This window comes from Arachis ipaensis, chromosome B6 (assembly GCF_059453495.1).
Source record: "Arachis ipaensis isolate K30076 ecotype BB chromosome B6, ASM5945349v1, whole genome shotgun sequence".
NCBI lineage: Eukaryota > Viridiplantae > Streptophyta > Magnoliopsida > Fabales > Fabaceae > Arachis > Arachis ipaensis.
The window spans coordinates 136,460,000-136,478,715 of NC_142441.1; the positions used below are offsets into that span (position 1 = coordinate 136,460,000).

Genomic DNA, 18,716 nt, shown 5'->3' on the forward strand with positions numbered 1-18,716 from the left:
GAAATGTATTAAGAATATTATCTTTTTGGAAGGCAGAAGCCCCAGCTGCGTCTTTTGGGGAGAACAAAGTAAGAAGACATGTAATAGTAGCTGTTCTTTGTCTTGTTAGATAGTGTTGTCATTAGTTCTAGGCCTTCTAGTTTCTGAGTTTTTGATATATATGTTTGCTGAATTTCATCCATGTTTGCATTGTTTTACAGCAATAATCGAAAAAAGATCTTATAAACTACCCCACCAGTTTAACAAATGTCAAAAATAAAAGTATTTGATTCACTAACAATATAAAACTCTTTCACACATAAGTAAATAGTGAATAAAAATTAGTGCACAAGCAACCACTACTATTTTAGTGATACTACATCAAACAACTTCAACTACACGAGGGACTTGCTCACTATCAATGACTATTTCCGCTGAATTTCTTGCTTCTATGGCAACATTAACCCCTCTCATGCTCCTTGACTGTACTTTAGAATAGATCCCAACACAATGTGTTGTTATCCATCTCCTTATTCTCCATAACTGAGTCAATGCACCTCTCATGTATTTTACCAAGTTCTCAACATTCTTTAAAGTTAAACAAAGCATGATATACAATAGTGCCAAAATAGCAATACTGCCACAAATGCAAAATAGGCCAAGGAAAGGCTGATAACCTAATGGTGAACTTTCTTTTGCTTTTTTATCTGAAAGAGAGCAATGTGAATTGGACAGCATATCCTTTTCAAGTTGCTCTGTTTCTCCATTTTCTATAACACTTAGCAATGCCTCGGATATATCCCTAGCCAAAGAGGAGCCCCTTTGAAACACCTGATGTATCAACAACAAAATTGTATAAAACTTCGTCAGACCATTGTTTTTCGTCCCCCCTAGATATCTAGTACGTGTTGTTACTTGAACATAAAGTTTGGTAGAAATGAAAATAAAATGAGTGAATAATGTCTCAAATATAAACCATTCTATTTTGGTAATGACTTGATATGCAATTAAATCCCAAAGTGATTTCTGAGATCAACAGCATATGTACTAAGACAGTCTATGAGTTACACTAATTATATCTTTGAGATTGACAAAAGTGTACCATGTTAAGACCCTAACGGCGTGATGAGTCACTTGATGAAAATGGACGACTAACATGATACATTTTTGGACCTAACTAGTATAATTAGGGTCTAGGAGACTATTTTAATGCAGGTAGATAATCTCATAAAGCACTTTGGGGTTTAACTACTTGATATACTAATAGTAGAAATTTATGCATAATATTGAATTTTTTTTAGAGGGAAACATTTATGTTAGTTCCGTTTACTTATTCATTTTCACCTCTACCAAAACATTGTTGCTATGGAATATGAGATTAGGAACCCACAAAACCAAAGCCACCAAGCCTAAAGGTGCTCCCTGCTTGGACGAAGCCTTCACATGAGTACTTTGCGAGAAAGACTTTGGCATGAGGGGCGACAAAGAAAGCTGCTTCAATCTCATTATTCTTAAATGCTGCAGGGTAACCATTAATGGAATTTATTCTTCTAATGTTCTCAGGTTTGAATTTTAGTATGTCAATCAAATACCTCACAATAAATGAATTCTCATCACAACCAACTGGAGCATTTCTCTTCTGAAGGGTCTGAATATCAACCACTGATGGTTCGAGTTGCGATACAGTCATCATCGATGTTAGACTCGCTGTGAAGCTACTGGTTACAATTAGGATAACAAATAACCATGGTGCCAACACGGTTCGAGCCAATGGTCTTCTTATTGGTTCTCCTGCTTATCAGAAAATAAGCTACGATTAGTGTCAAATTCTTGTTTAGGAAATATTAATCTCTCTTCTAGTTTAGGTGAACACTACACATGAAGCCATGGATATTTCTACAAACATTCTAACAAATATGAATTGCTATATTAAATATTTTGCTTCACCAATTTTGAGGCTTTATGAAAAAATTTCTATGGTAAAATATCCAAAAGACTTCCATATTAGTTTTTTTTATTACTCACAATAAGGACAAGAAATAATCTATGGCGGATTTAAATTTTGTTTAAAGATTTGTGTCTAACTAATGGGTTGCTAACTAGATGCATATATAAGATGAGATTCAAATTCCTAACACTTGTTTAAGCGAACGAGTAAGCTAACCATTCAACCAACCCAGGTTGGTTAATACTATGGTATTAATGGACTAACTAAAACATATTACTATTAATACAAACCATATTTATAACAAAATTTCATGAAAATGGGTGTGACATTATCAATTTTGGAGTGATGTGATCCAAATGAACTTTCATGAGAGAGAACTTACTATGTGCAAGGAATATTACGGTGACTAAAAACCAAAGCATCGCCCCCAGACCTTGTAGTTCTTCATTTTCTTCGCGTTCAATCAACCAAATGACAAATCCAACCAAAACGTGCACTGCTGCCATCATCAACCACATCTCTTTTGTGAATGCATCCATAAACATCCATGTTTGTTTTGATTTATTTGGCTTCTCAACGACCACCATGTTAAGTCCAGAGTCAACATATGGTTGTGAGAACTCAACTAAATGATATCTATATGCCAATATTGATATATCTCCAACTGCAGCATCTAATGTCTACATTAGAAATAATAAAAGCAACCTTAAAAAAAATTTGAGAGCATAATATTTGTACGACTTAATTTTTTTGTTTCAACATGTGTTTTATGAGTAACTGATTTGGTGATTGATTTTTGTTATACACGTAACACAATTGTTTTTCAATATTATATATTTTTTTTGTTTTACAAAAATAGAGACCAAAAATTAAAGAAGAAAAAAGGACTAAAATCAAAACATGTAATTAGAAGGATCAAGAGTATATACAAGCTTAATTTTTACAAATGCATTAATAATGATATTACCTTATTGTTAACTTGATTAACCATTTCATCATAGGAGCCATTGAAGGGAACAAAATCATAGTGCAAGTGATATGGAAGATTCTTAATAGCTGCTTTGAAGACATTGATTGAAAAACCAGTTATGGAAGTTGCATGCTTGCTGTCACCATAGGTGACATTCACAAACTGAGCAAAAGCATCATTTGCAGGTACTCCTATTTTAAGTGGCATTTCCTCATTACTATTTGTCCATCCCCTTGGAACTGAGTGTAAATCTCCAGGCCAATAAATATTACTCAAAACAACTCCATCATAACCGTTAAATTTATTTACCTCCATTTTCTCATGTTCAACAAAGTTCTTGGAAAAACCATGTGTTGGAGACCAAAATGCCATTTCTCTATAGCTTTTTCCTATCACATTAATTATGGTGAAGGTTGAAGATTGATGTAAATTTTCATCAAGGAATTCTTTCATGTTGAACTTTCCTTGTGACTTGTTTGTAACCTTAGCATTAGCAATAGCAAAAGCTGCATCATAAGCTCGAAGTGCGAAAACACTTGGAGTATTGTTCTCTTCTTCTTCAGGGTACTCTAGTGCAAACCTTGTTCGAAATCTGAACCCGAACTTTGTATATGGTTTGGTACTTTCCAAAAAATGTGTTTTGAATCCAATAACACCTTGCATGGTAGAGATAACTGAAGAGTTAACCGAATCAAGAAGGGCAGCAACCTCGTTCGGGATGATCCATACATATCCTTTCTCCATCAAACCCATTTGTTTTGCTTTCTTGCAAAGCACGCTAGCCAACTCTAAAGAAGAGTGCACAATCAAGAAGACCCTGTTACTCTTCTTCTTGAGTTGGTTAAGCTCATTTTCGATTCTAGATTGCAAAGACAAGGAAGGCAATGCTAACTGGTTAACGATCTCAGATCCAACATGGCGAAGAGAATTGGAGAGGGAAATTAGTACCCCTGGATCATAAGAAAACCCACTATTAACTTCATATATTGTTGTCACTTTTTTCCACTTGAAGTGTCCTACAATGGCTGCAAGGCATTGCATCTGAATGTTGATATCATCTCCGAGTTGGATTAGTTGTGGCAATGGAGAAGAGGGTAACTCTGTGATGGGTGCAAACGAAGATAGAGATAATATAGGGGTGTTTTTTGTGGCGTTATTAATTTCAGTTGCCAAATATGCTTCGCTGTGTGTTATTGTTCCTATGATGGCTAGCAACTGCTTCTTCTGTGCAAGATCCATGGCTATATTTATCGAAACGAATTTGAATTCTGTAAAGTGAAAAAGTTGGTAAAGTAGTAAAGTGAAAGGTTAATCACTATCTTAATTTAAGAGTGATTAACCCCTCATTTTACCACGTTATCAACTTTTTCGCTTTAGAGAATCTTGATCCGAAACAAAACACAGTCAATCAGTAACGAGGTCGAGAAATGGAAGTGAATATTAAATGGCAACTACTTAAATGAAGATGCTAAAATCATCTTTTTATGAAGATTATTGTGTTAAAAGTGTACTTTGTTTGTTTAGCCACATTTAAAAAAAAAACACTTTTGTAACACATCAAAATCAAACCATACATTTCATCATCTAATAGTAAAAAAAAAAGCATCTTCATATAAAGACAATAGCAAAATCTTCATGGTAGTATCCACCATATTAAATAACCATGAACTTCAAAGTAATAGTGAAACAGAGAGGTTGTAGAAGAAACAAGGTATAACATGCTTTTACTATGAGAAAAGTACATTAATCCTAGAAGTCTAGAAGAACTTCTAATTGAGTATGGCCAAATTAATAAAAAAAGAAATTGTGTATTTACGTTCAAAAGATTTTTGTGATTACATGAGTAAAAATTGTGTTTGGGTAAAATAATTTCTGTATTTTTTTTTGCTGTGTTTTTCTTTAAAAAATTTATAGTTTATCTAACAAGAATTTCTGTATTTACATAAAAACAATTATGTATTTTTGTCGTATATTTTTCTTAAAAATTTTGTATATTTATCTTTAAAAATTTGTATTTTGCTTTTTTTCCCTTAAAAAGTTTATATGATTATCATAAAAAAGTTTGTTTTTGTCCTTACAAAATTTCTGTATTTATTATAAAAATTTTTATGTATAGCCTTTTTTACTACGTTTCTCTTAGATAATTTGTGTATTTACTTTTAAAAGATTTTCCTGTTTACGTCATAAAATATATGCGTTTAGCATTAAAAAAAAATATGTTTTGGTAAAAAAATTGTATTTTCTTCTATATTTCTCTTCAAAATTTGTGTTATCCTTAAAACATTTTGTATTTTGGTAAAAAAAAAAAAAATTTCGTTTCTCTTTAAAAAAATTATATGTTTATCTTGAAAAATTTTATTTTAGCGTACAAAATTATCTTTAGGTCAAACAAAATTATGTGTCTTCTTTTATTTTATATTTTTTAATGCGTATTTATGCCTTAAAAAATTTTTTCTGTTTAACCTCACAAAATTTCTGTTTGTTGCCAATAAGTTTCTTTTTTTATTCGATTATTTTTTTTTGTCATCTTTTTTTTTTATGTTTTTCTTTTTTATTATTCTTCTTTTTTAATAAAAATTTTATAGAAGTAAAAGAAAACACAAAGAAAACACATAAGAAGAAAGAGAATAAAAAGAAAGTGATTCAAAATAAAAAAAAAACGTAAGAAAAAGAAAAAGATGAAGAAAACGACCACATAAGAGAAGAAGAAAAGGAGAAATATGAAAAAAGGGAGTAGAAGACAAAGAAGGATAAAATTAAAAAAAAAAAGAAAAAAAAGTAGATATAAAAAATCGCAAATATTAAAAGCTAAATGTGTAAGTATAAAAAATTAAAAATGGAAAAACACATATAAAGGTGCTTAATTAATCTTAGTTACAAAATTAATTACCGATATTTTTGTAAATCAATTGTACTAGTTTAGAGCTAATATATATATATATATATATATAGATGTCAATATATCCAATTTTCCACAACTTATACAATTTTAATTTCAAATCTAAAAATTAAATACCTCTGAGTGTTTGGTTCAAACGTATATAAGGAAAAGAAAAATTCAGGGAAAGAAAATGAGTGGAAAATCAAGTTTTTCATTGTTTGGTTTATCAAAGAAAAAGAAAATGAAGAGGAAAAGAAAAAAAGGGAGTAGGGTCCACAAAATACTTTTCTCTTCGGTCAGAAGATGAAAATTAACAAAAAAGAGAAAATAATGATATAATTACAAATTTACCTTCTACTTAATAAAAAGATTAAAATATTTTATTTTATTTTATTTAAATCTGAAAACCATCTCTTGTGCACTACTCAATTTTACAGCACTATCAAATTTTATCTTTTTTTTTTAAATATAATTAAAGAAATTAATAATATAATTTATGAATAATTATTTACTTGTAAAATTATTTATTTGTATATATTTAGAAAATAATGATACATTTTTTGTTTATCATATTTAAAAAACAATAAAAGAGATATATAACTTTAAAAAAAATTGTTGTTATTAATAAAAATAATATGTTAAAATTTTAAAATACAATTTGAATTATTTTTTTCTATTAAAAAAATAACGTAAATATATTAATAATTTATAATTTATATATAATATAAGTAAGGATATTAATATAATTTTACTCTAATATAATTTTCTTTCTTCTTACTTTTCTTTTCATCCAAACAAAAGAAAATTTGCTTTCTATTTTCTTTTCATTCATTTTCTCTTCATCCAAACAACAAAAAAATCATCAACTTTTCTTTTTATTTTCTTTTCTCTCATTTTCTTTCTTTTCATTTTCTTTCCTCTTATTTTTCATCTTCTATCCAAACAATGTCTTAAATAAAAGACAATTACCCACATCAATATATTTTAATTTTTACATATTTAAGTATTAAGAGAACGGATTAGGATTCTCAATCATCAAGAAAACTATACTTTTGTAAATGGAATAGCATTAACTTTAACAAGTAAATATTATTTGTAAACCACCTATTTATTAGTTTTTACAAGATTATAAAATTGAAAAAAAAAAAATACATGCACAGTCCTCCAAATGTAAACAGCATTTGACACATGCACAACGTCCCTTCTACTCCTAATATTTTGGGGGTATTTATCATTGTTCATCTTTGAAGAGTCAAGAGCATATTGTCAAGGTAATTATTTTGGTGGAAATTCAGGTACAATTGACTTCACGTAAAGTTAATAACTGAAAGCTGTTAGATAAAAATGTAGTCAAATTATTTAACAGTTTTTAGCTATTAATTTCACGTGAAGTTGACTGCACTTAAATTTTCACCAATTATTTTTTGGATACTAAAGAAGGAAGCAAACATTACCGTTAACAACTGTTTGAGCCGAATTCCCGCGGGAATTTCCCACCTCCAACTGGAGTTTAGTTCTACTGAATCTGTTGAAATCTCTGATGGCAATTTTCATGGCTATCTTCTGCTGCTTACCCATTAGTGAATCCAGATCAAGCACTGCACCTATGCTCTTATTAGTGGTCCTTGGTCGTGGGGTAGTTAAGCAGTGTCCCCTTTTTGATGACCATGCTACTAGTAGTAGTAATAACTTCAAGGCAAGGAAGAGTGATATGGAAGAACAACTTCTTCCCATTAGAGGAATGTATGTCTACTGTCTAGCAATACCTAAAGATAATTATTATAGATGTAGTTGTGACCAAGATTTTGCATTGTGTATGTGTATTAATAAGCCAAACCTTTCTTTGTTTTGACTTGCTCAACCTTTTTTTTTTGGCTGATATATGAATGATATGTGACCTGAAAAGTTCACTCTGGATTTATTATTGTTGCCTCTGGAATTTACCATGCTTCATAGGATATGGTTATGATTGGTACTTTGAAATAAAATAAAATGAAAAATATTTAGGTAGTTTTACCACTTATCTATAGGCTTCGAGAGACACGTCACTTCCAGAATAGTATGCACATCAGTGTCGAACTCGTTTTTTTGTGAATATAAAGTCCTGTCTATACTTTAATACAAAGTTAGCAGATTTCTCTAGGCTTACAAACATACTTAGAACAGATCCAATAAAAAAAACCTTGAGATAATGAGACGGAAGAATGAGTTCCTATTTAAAGGAACCGCACATAATTCTTTTTTCATATTTTCATATTAACTTACAATTATGTCAATTATTTTTAAAAACTGTTACATTTTTCAAGCGTACTAGTTGCTATGTCTAAAAGCATGCATGGAGCATGCAGAGTCAATTGTGTGTGTGTGAGAGAGAGAGAGAGAGAGGTTTTTGTTGACCTCAACAGGGAATTTTCCAAGGGGCTTCCTGCTTTAGTATTGAAACCATTTTTTCTTGTTTAAGAAGAAACAAAATTATTACATCTAATTTGAATTCAATATGATTTATCATTTATGTGAATGTGCTTATGTGCATTTTGGGGAACCTTCTGAAGTTTCAACAGATATGCTGTTAGTGCATCTTGCAAGTTGCATAAAGATACAATATTGCAATATTGATATTGATGCCTGCATATGAGGCGTCTTCTACTCTTTGATATTTGACCCTGCAGCAACTTTCTTGGTAGCTTACATTTGCTTACAAAATTTGATATAAAATAAAAGTCAGCACAGCTCATTCAAACCTGACCTCACTTACTGAAACTTCCAGCAAAATGGATATATATATATATATATATATATATAACTGACTGTATTACTTATTGCGTAAAAAGTTTTTTTTTTTTTTTTTTTAGCTATAGGTATAAATATCAGATTTGGTTCCTGTAAAGTGTAATATAGAGAATAAAATATAATGCCTTATTTGTCGATACGAAAAATTAATCGTTATGCTAAAACTATTGATTTCCCTTTTTCATTTTTTTAATCAATGATTCAAATGCTGCCGTTTGCTAAGTATAAACCTAAAGTCCCCTGTCTGCATCATATTACGTTGAACCAAAACGAGGGTCCTACAAAGGGGGGAAAATGGAAGTAAAATAAGACAATTTCCAACCGAGGCCAAATTTGAGCACTGGTCCCTGTTAGAATATAGTGCTGGTCAGGAGAAACTTTTCGGTTGCTACTTATTTATTTATTCATTTTTTTTCCCCAAAATATTACATAAAAAAATAAAATGTGAAGAGATAAAATGGTTTGGATAGCTGGGGTTCTGAAAGGGCTCTGAAAGAGTAAAATTCGTTTCCACTTTAGTCTTTATAAACCCTTCCCTTTCAAGACCCCAACTTGCAAAAGCACTAAATTTTACTGTGCTTATGACAATCAGCCTTTCCTTTGCAAAATGGAAACCATAATAACATGCTATTTCTTGAGTAAATATCTGATGAGGTTCTCTGCATTAACTATTCCATAGGTAAACTTCGAAGGGGATAGAGATTTGTCGTTGGTTCCCGGCTGACAGATACCCGAAAGTTTACGACTAGTGACCTAAAAACTATTCCATAAGTGGGAAGTGGGAACCAATTCTATATATTTTACCAAAAAAGAAGTGGCAAAATCAAAGTTAACAAGTTATCCTATGTACACAAATTTTACTGAACCAATGCCCAAATAGAGCAGTGAAGCAATTGAAAATGGAAAGATAAATAATGTTTGAACCAAAAGATTAGGGGAAGTTTGACATTTCGAAACTCACTTATCTTAAACTTAATTTTGTTCTCCACATATCCCCAACGACCTGTCTTGGCTGCGGATTATCCGGTCCTCTGTCTCGTTGCCCTGATGTGAAGTACAACCATCCATCCCAAAAACCAGTTAATGTGGTTTTGATGCGGTAAGGAAGTTTTCCAATCACTGACCATGTCTGCGGCAGGTAACGCAAAACATAAAATTTCAAATGTCAGAAAGGAATATTAATCAACATCTCAAACAACCATGAATAAACATGTTCCAAAATGACATTCTGTCAGTAACATTAATCCATCTCAACAACCAGCAATATTCTAGCAGATTAAGAATGATTTTTACAGTGAACACAACGGTAACAAATTATTTTTCTTCTGAAGACCACAATAATTTTTAGCTGCCATTAATGGTGATTTTATAAGTTTGGTTTCGAAAGGAATTTGAAGGAAGGAAAGGGCTTCATGTATAAATATTAGTCTCTTTTACAATGTCCACTTAAAAAAGAAAAATCAAATATGTGAATAGAGGACAGAATTCCCATCCAATTTACTAAAAAGCAAAACAAAGAAAGAACACTGTCCAAGTAATGTTATGCTTGAGCTTTAACTTTTAATAATGAACAATGTTACAAACAGAAATTCTTGTATGCTCCTAGAGCATATTCAATGTGTGTTTCAGAAACATTCACAAATCACAACCACTCAATTTCATTTATAATATTTCAAATCCATAAAACCAAGGATGAGTGATTGTGGACACAAATGGAGCATGCAGTGCACCCCCAATAATTTCTTAACTCCAGTACCAAAAAAAAAAAATTTAAAACAGATAAAACAAAGAGAACAAAACTATTCAGCTCCAATACCAAGAGAAAAAGAGTGTCATGATCAACATTAACAAGACTGATAAATGTTTTGCAATGACATTGTTAAAATTTAAAATGGTTTTGTTAATCTTTTTAAGATCTAATATCTGAGATTTGATGAATCATATATGCATTACATTGACTGATTGACATTCTAACAAAATTGACTGGTGGCTTGTGTCAATGGTCGATTCATAAGATGATCATTCACAAAAATACCACAACCAATATATGCAAAGGGGGAGGGGAAGGGGCCTTCAAAAGATAAAGGGAAAAATGACAATGCATTTCTAATGCATGAGAGCATACCAGTGTATCTAAATGAAATTGGAAAACCTCCCCAACCAGGATCATCCTTTTGGTCACCGGGTGCTTTTCAGTTGTACCACCAGTGATGATAATTGAATTATTCACAATCACCCATGCACACTCTATGTGGGAGTCAGGCTTTGGCATAGGTTGCAAAACTTTCCATTTCATTTCGTCATCCAGCATATAAACATCGCCATAGACAACCTGAAACAAAATAAATCTTAAGGCCATAAGACACCATAGAGTCTATATATTATACATGATGAAGGAGTCGCAATCATGCAAAAGATTATTTAGAACACATTACTAGTATTTCAAGTGCCATATCTTCAAAAAAATAAGCCAATTATTACATGCAACAGAGTAATTCATGAATGCTGTTGGTAGCCAAAGAAAACATACTTCATGCCTGCGTGAACACTTGAATATAGGTGAGCCTGGTTTGGGCATAAAGTCACCTTCTTGTCCACCAATCACAAAAAGCTGATCATTTGCCACAATGCAAGCCCTGTACAAATAAGGCAGTGTTAGAACTAAGATGAAAGCCAACCAACCAGTTTAAAGAAAATGTATATGAGATTTAAAAAAGAAAATCATCTTTTCGCAAAAGATTCTTTGGGTTTCAACGACACAGGTTAGCTTTTTAAACATGAATTTTTTTTTTGAAAAAAATAAAACAAAAAAAATCAAGAAATTAAAGATTTTCACAAATTAAACAAGAACAGCGATAAAAGTATCTGGGCAATCTGCTAACCTATGAGGTCCACCACGAGGAATGGGAATTTCAGTTCGCCATTTTTTCTCCAATGCTTTACCATCCTTTACACCTAGGCTCCAATGCTCTAGTGCAGGCGTATGGCGATTCTCCTTGCCTCCGCCCATGACATGTAGTCTTCCCCTCCATAATTGAGTAGCAGGAGCATACCTAGAAATTCCTATGTTAGTATACTATAACTTTTCGTATGACAATTAAATAGTTTAACTTGTTAAAATTCCATCTACCAGAAAAGCTTGATCAATCATTAATGTAGTGGCAGATACCAATTTAACTAGAATTTTTAATTATCAAATAACAAGTCTAGGTTGCATCTCACTGATAAATTGGAAAAATGAATATTTACAGTGCAGTACACAGCACAGTTCACGCATAATTTAATGGTGTACACTGTACATAACATACCTTGGAAAAGGCAATGGTGGCAAACTGCTCCATTGCTTGGTTTTAGTGTCTAAGGCGAATACAAGATTAATAGACCCTCTGCACTGCGGACCATATTGTCCTGAGACCACATATATGTATCTCCCATCAGTTGCAACTCCTAAATGTGAATTAGCCATCTCTTTTGGTGACTCGATCCTATCTACCCATTTGTTACTGATGAAATCATAGACATCAACATGAGAATGCACCTGCAAGAAACATATAAGCACAGAAGATAAATTAAGATCGTTAATAGTCTCAATAAACTGTCAAACCACAACCAGACAATAAAAAACTATCATCTCACTAGCCACATTATATATATGGATCCAAGTACTGTGCTATAAAGTCTCACAATCATAAACAACATGATCTTTAGGATCAAATAGTAAACAATGACAAAAGAAATAAATAAGTTTATCATCACATTAGCTACATTATACATATGAATCCAACTATTGTGCTGTGTGAGGTCTCGTAAAACATAAACAAGATTATTCTTTTAGGGTCAGAGATGCAACATGTGCATCAGCATAGGATCATATCGAATGTATTAAGCATTTGCCAATGAGCCAGAGATCGGCGAAACACTCACGTAGTCGAGATTTCTGTATCCTTGAAGAACATAAAACATGTTCTTAATCTGTACAGCATATCCATCCAGCCGAGGCACCGGTGCCGATGGCATTGCCTCCCAATTCCAATTGGGAGCAGGAATATCTGCAAATGTTGCTGGGAAGAGATCTTGAGAGCCATTCTTTTTTGCAACTTCAGCGTGGCCACCCTATAAAAAGCCCCAACATTATATCCAAAATCAGCAATAAAGTAACAACCAAAGCAAACTCAACAAGATTATCAATCAGAACCCAACAAAATCAGAATTTAAAAGAAAAGTAAAGAATGAAATGAAATTTCCAAAACAATAAAAAAAATTAAAAATAAAAAGGACGAAAGCAAGTGCTAGAACAACGGTTGAGTTGCCTCCAAGGTCACGGGTTCATGGAATCAACCAAAAGCTGCCAACACTACAGATTTTCCCCCTAATAATTTTAATTATAATAATTAAAACCTTAAACATTCAAACATTCGACAAAATTGAGCTAGTACAGCAACTAATTTATGAAATTCACTCTAGCTCTTAAATCTCCGTTTTCTGTTAAGCTTTCTCCAATTAGGGAAAGAAAACGTAAAAAACAGAGGTGTGCATAATAGAAAGAAGGGGCATTGTTACCTTTTGAAGTGTGGCAAGGGCAGAATTATTCTGAAAGAGAATAACGGGAACTTGGTCGCGAACGACCCAATTGGACGTAGTTGCTACGTGGCCATGAGAGAAGGACTCCCAAATGAGATTAGCGACGAAGGCAAGACCGAGAATAGTGGAGAAGCAGAAGAAGAGAACGAGCTTGGTTGCAGAGAAGTGCTTTTGGTGAAACCTTGACATTGGTTTTGCGCGAAAGAGAAGGATTTGGAGTTGAGAGAGTGAGAAGAGCCATTTATTAATTTAGGGGGAAGAAATAAATTAAAGAAAAGGAGGTGTTGGAAGTTGGAAGTGAAGAAGGAATGAATGGGAGAAGCGAAGAGAATCCCTTTGAGGAAACAATGGTTCGGCGCCAATGGTTTTTGCCATTTTGGCGTTTGTTTGATACTTTAATTTCATCAATTCCCATGTGTCCTTCGCTCGGTGTGAGTCTGTGTTCCCATGTAAAACCAGGTGAATGATTCAGTAGTCTGTGTATCTTTTTTCACCGCATTTGGTGAAATCTAAATCAATGGCTAGATGTACAAAAGATATTTTGTCTAACGGTACAGCTTTTGTCTACTATTTTAATTCATTTGACGCGGAGGTCGGTATTTAAAAGATTCGGATATCGATAAAATTGTATTTAAAAGTTGTTATTAATAAAAATATTTTTAAACAAATAGTTTTGATAAAAATAATCCGTTGTCAATTAAATTACTTAAAATTATGATTAAATACGGGCGTATTAGTTAATAATTATTATAAGTATAAAAATTATTTATATTTTTTATTTTTACAATTTTAAAAATATTTTAATTTTAATTTTTTAAAAATCTTAATTTTTTTTATGAAAATTAAAATTAAAATATTTTTAAAATGGTAAAAACTAAAAATACGAGTAATTTTTATAATTATAATAATTATTAATTGATACGTTAATATTTAATCTTAAATACAAGCAGTGGCGGAACTTGAAACAAAATTTTGGAGGGCCAAATAGAAAATAATTGTCAAAATATTTTTTTATAGGGACCTCATTTAAGATAAGCTCGTCTAATCTCTGGTTTGGGTGATACTGCCAAATTTAAAGCCCTTTTTCAAGATCTCATTCCAAAAAGTTAAAGTTAAAATCATCAGATATAACTTTTTGAACTTTTGAAGGTTATATTTCACTTTCTTCGTGATTCATTAAAGTAGAAGAACTATCTACATGTGTTGATATTGTAAAAGTTATATGTTCTCCTTCTTAAATATTAGCCTTCCTCTTAAAAAATGTATCAATTCTTTGATTTTTCATTATTATTTTATATAAAAATTTGAATATATATCCTGTAAAATATATAAAGAAGAAGTTAGAAGGACAAATATTAAAATTTATAATATTTATTGAATTTTTTTATCAATTTATACAAATACAATAATATTAATACTTATTGAATATTCTATTATTTTTTATCATATAAAAAATTAAATTAAATAAATAGTAAAATATAAAATAATATTAAATTAAATAAATAAAAGATATCTAATTTTTTATATTTGAACCTAAAGATAGAGAGAGTGTTGTTTATTGAACTTATTAGATACTTTAAGTCATAGTAAAGTATTTAAGTCAATTGAACTATTTTTTATCTTTTAAAAAAGTACTACTAAATTTTTTATAAAAAGTTTGGGGGGACCATGGCCACCCCTTGTCTGAACTAAGCTCCACCACTGAATACAAGTAATTTAATTAATAATTAATTATTTTTGTCATAATTAATTTATTTTAAAATGTTTTTTATCAATAATATCTTTTAAATACTATTTTATCGACATCTAAATCTTTCAAGTGTACTAAATAAATATTTTCCTCTTTGACGCGGCATGTCTTTTTCTTCTTTTCGATACTTAATGCATATTCCTAATTGATCACATCTCAAATTTTTTTTTAAATGACTCATTTTTTGTGGGTTTACATGCAATACATTTAGCTTGTTGTTAGAGTTTGTGGAAGATTTGATTTACTCTTAATTTGTTTACTAGTATTTTTAAGAATTTTAAAATTTAAATTAAATTTGATATAATTCAATAAAATTAAATTTGATTTAAATTAGTCATCTTATCTTATTTTTTAGTTAGTTTTTTTGGGGTCTATTTAAACATCTTTTGGTAAGACAATTTACATAATTTTTGATGAATAAAATTTTCTTAGTGCTTTATGTACGTTTTTAGTGTGACTAAGTGAGGTGAGTGATTTGCTACGCTTGTTGCATGAAGAAGATTGAGTGATTCAATTTTTATTCCTATGATCTAGGTGACAAGTTCTTTAAAGGTCTAGTAAGAATCATTTCCGATGACCTAAGTTGATAAGAACAGGTATTTAAGAGGTCTAGTAGAAAAATATTTATTTATTTTTTATGTTTGCTGTATTTCTTTATGCCAATAAATTCCTCTTCTTAATCTCATTCTTTTCTTGTCCCCCTTCCATTATAATTTTATTACTTTAAATGTACTGTATTTTTTTATGCCAATAAATTTTTTTTTTGAATAAATTAAAATTTGAGAGATACATTTAAATTTGATCTTAAATTTTAAGAGGTCAAATTAAATATTAACTTAATAATAATAATAAAGTGAGAATAAAATACTGATTTTTTTTATTATTTTAGAATAAAATATAATTTTTATCTCTAATATTTTTAAAATTTTTTAAAATTACTTCTAACGTTTAATTTAATTTAATTTTATCCTTTAAAATTTGAAATAATTTCAATTTGACCCCTAACATCAAATTTTTATCCGTCAACAATTAGTCATGTTTTTTTTTTTTTTTTATTTTAACCTTCTCTCGTCTAAGCTTAACCAATTTCAATCCCTCCCACTCCTCACCTCCCTATCACCAATTTCAATCCCTCCCACTCCTCACCTCCCTATCACCAGCACCACCACAACCACCACGATTATCACATCCACCACTACCACATGTACTCTCCTGCACCTCCTCATTTCATCATTTTCACTTCAGCCTTCATCAACTTACCACTGTCGTCACAACCATTTTTCACTCACCACCAAACCCAATCCCATCATAGCAGTAACTATTAAATCTCCACTCTCACGCACAATAACAGCAAGTATTTTTTATTTTCAAAAAAATAAACAAGCTTGACAAGAGAAATAGAGAACATAAGGAGGAGAGAGATGAGACATAACAAGAGGCGAAATGGAAAAGGGTGTATGATGGTGAATCGAAGCCGGAGGCAGAAGGGAGGACTAGCGCGAGCCGAGGCAGAGGGGAGGGCGAACCAGGAAGGGAGGACAAGGGCAGCGAATCCGAGGCGGAGGTGGAGGGAAAGACAAGTGTGAGTCGAGACGGAAGGGAGAGCGAACCAGAGGCAAAGATGGAGAGGAGGATGAGGGAAACAAATTCGAGGCGGAGGGAAGGGCGAACTAGAGGCGTAGGTAGAGGGGAGGACAAACACGAACCGATCGAAACGAAAGAGAGGGCAAACCAGATATGGAGACATAGGAGAGGACGAGGGCGGTGAATCCAAGACAAAATGATGAGAGTGAGAGTTAGAGTGATGGAGATGGTGAGTATTTGGATTTTGGAATTAGGATTTTTTTTTAGGAAAAGTCTAGGGCAATTAATTTTATTGAATTTTGGCCAGCATGTAATCAGTAATTTTGGCCAGTATGTAATTAGCAGAGAAAGGTGAGTCATTAGATAAAATTTTACACCAATTTCACATCATTAAATCATCATTGATAGCTATTTGATGACTACCAATTAAAAATATTATTGATCCCTAACATTGCTCTTTTTTTTATTAGGGTTAAAATTGTAAAAAATTGATTAACCATTCACGGATAAAAATTTGACGGTAGCAATAAAATTGAACTATTTTAAACATTAAAAATAAAATTAAATCAAATTAAATGTTAAGAATAATTTTTAAAAAATTTAAAATCATTAAAGACAAAAAAACATATTTTATCTTTTTTTTTAAATCAAATTAAATGTGATAATTTTAAAACTTTTAAAAGTTTAGAAATAAAAAAAACATATTTAATTCCAAATAAATGACAAAACCAAACAAAAGAGGTCTTTAATAACTATAAATGTGACTAGCACTTACAATTCTAAAGTAACAAATTTTCTTTAGTTATAATTAATTTTTTTGTATTTATTTATAGGGTAAAGTATTAAAATTGCACCCGAATTTTTAAAATATTAATAAAAATAATTTTCACTTTTAATAATGATAAAAATATTTTAAAAATATTATAAAATACGATAAAAATAATTAAAATAATATTATTTTTTAATAATTGACAAATAATTTTTATATTTAATAAATCGCTGATGCATTTGTGTTATGAATGCAATTAAGGAATGAATTTATTGATATCCAGTGTGAATCAATATAGGTAAGTACAAGTAGAGTTCATGAATGACAAGTATAGACCGTATAGTATGTAAATTATAGGTATTGGTATGGGTATGATGTATATTGAAATAAGAAAAATGAAAAGAACATGGATATAACGCACCATCATGTAATCTCACCTACGTAAAAGAGTGAGAAGCATCACCAACACCATGAAGAATAGAGAAACGAAGGAGAAGTCAGAAAGAAAAGATTCAGTATTCACATGTCTTTCTATCTCCTAGCATTTCTTTGGCTTTTAGATCTGGGGACTCCAATAACAAATTTTATTATTGTTCTTCTTGCACAAATTGTGTTCCTTTTTTGTCACTTCACTTTTTACTTTTGCAAGGCTTTCACTCCCCTTTCTCGTGTGATCCAAAATTTTATAAAAATATTTAGATAATTATTTAAAAAGTGTATATAAAAATTGATTAAAATTAAAATTTTATTTTTTAATTTGTTAAAAATATTTTTGATCTTTCATAAAAATAATTGTAGAAAATTTTACTTAATGTAAAATTATTACATTATAAAAATAACACTGTCTTATTTTTATAACGGTATTTGCAAAAAGTTAAATTAAAATTAAAATTTTAAATTATTTTTTAAATTATATATATTTAATATTAAGTATTTTTATTATTTTTAAAATATTTTAAAGATATTTTTATTATTAATAAAAATAAAATAATTTTTATCAATATTTTAATATTTCAAATACAAATTTAATAATTTATTCTTATTTATATTGCATAAAAACTAATTAATACTAATAAAAAATAAAAATTTAGATACAATAAAATTTATATAAAATTAAAAATAATTAAATGACAATTTAACGATTTTTATATATTAACTTCACATCAAATTATGCCCATGAGTTTTCACCGATTAAAAAAGTCCCGTGTTGGTGGTAGGGCGTATCGGATGGAGGCCATTACGGTAAATGTGTGCCAGAGAAGTCACAGCACTTCATGGAAGCTTCTCGTCTGGAAACAAATTGCGGCACGAAATAATCGTGAACGTTGATGGCACATCCAACGGCTGATACTCTTTATCAGCAGGATCCGTCCGATCTTCAAATCTCAAAAGGATCAACGGTCCAAGCAAATTGCAAAGTAAGGAGGCGGCTGTTATATATTTACTAAAAACAAGGTCAGACTC

General features: G+C 30.7%; 2 protein-coding genes across 2 annotated transcripts; both read right to left on the reverse strand.

The window, feature by feature from the left end:
• Positions 1 to 325: 325 nt before the first annotated feature.
• Positions 326 to 7,640, reverse strand: LOC107605043 (glutamate receptor 2.8-like). The gene is made up of 5 exons (XM_016306783.3): positions 7,233 to 7,640; positions 2,895 to 4,138; positions 2,310 to 2,607; positions 1,370 to 1,770; positions 326 to 810 (listed from the first exon to the last, which is right to left on the reverse strand). Exons 1-5 carry the CDS (start codon positions 7,510 to 7,512, stop codon positions 361 to 363), a joined length of 2,673 nt encoding a protein of 890 aa, XP_016162269.1. The 5' UTR covers positions 7,513 to 7,640; the 3' UTR covers positions 326 to 360.
• Positions 7,641 to 9,167: 1,527 nt separating this feature from the next.
• On the reverse strand, positions 9,168 to 13,699 carry LOC107605044 (kelch repeat-containing protein At3g27220). The gene is made up of 7 exons (XM_016306784.3): positions 13,129 to 13,699; positions 12,493 to 12,681; positions 11,877 to 12,106; positions 11,451 to 11,621; positions 11,099 to 11,204; positions 10,694 to 10,900; positions 9,168 to 9,697 (listed from the first exon to the last, which is right to left on the reverse strand). Exons 1-7 carry the CDS (start codon positions 13,336 to 13,338, stop codon positions 9,530 to 9,532), a joined length of 1,281 nt encoding a protein of 426 aa, XP_016162270.1. The 5' UTR covers positions 13,339 to 13,699; the 3' UTR covers positions 9,168 to 9,529.
• Positions 13,700 to 18,716: the final 5,017 nt, after the last annotated feature.

Bases quoted from the DNA above. Each gene is read 5' to 3' on its own strand.
- LOC107605044 (XM_016306784.3), bottom strand. From the start codon at position 13,338: ATGTCAAGGTTTCACCAAAAGCACTTCTCTGCAACCAAGCTCGTTCTC. The intron at 12,682-13,128 runs GTAACAATGCCC...GGCTTTTTATAG, and splicing joins CCCTTGCCACACTTCAAAAG to GGTGGCCACGCTGAAGTTGC. The intron at 12,107-12,492 runs GTGAGTGTTTCG...TGTTTCTTGCAG, and splicing joins GATACAGAAATCTCGACTAC to GTGCATTCTCATGTTGATGT.
- LOC107605043 (XM_016306783.3), bottom strand. From the start codon at position 7,512: ATGGGAAGAAGTTGTTCTTCCATATCACTCTTCCTTGCCTTGAAGTTA. The intron at 4,139-7,232 runs GTAATGTTTGCT...CGATAAATATAG, and splicing joins GGCTCAAACAGTTGTTAACG to CCATGGATCTTGCACAGAAG. The intron at 811-1,369 runs GTGGGTTCCTAA...TTGATACATCAG, and splicing joins GGCTTGGTGGCTTTGGTTTT to GTGTTTCAAAGGGGCTCCTC.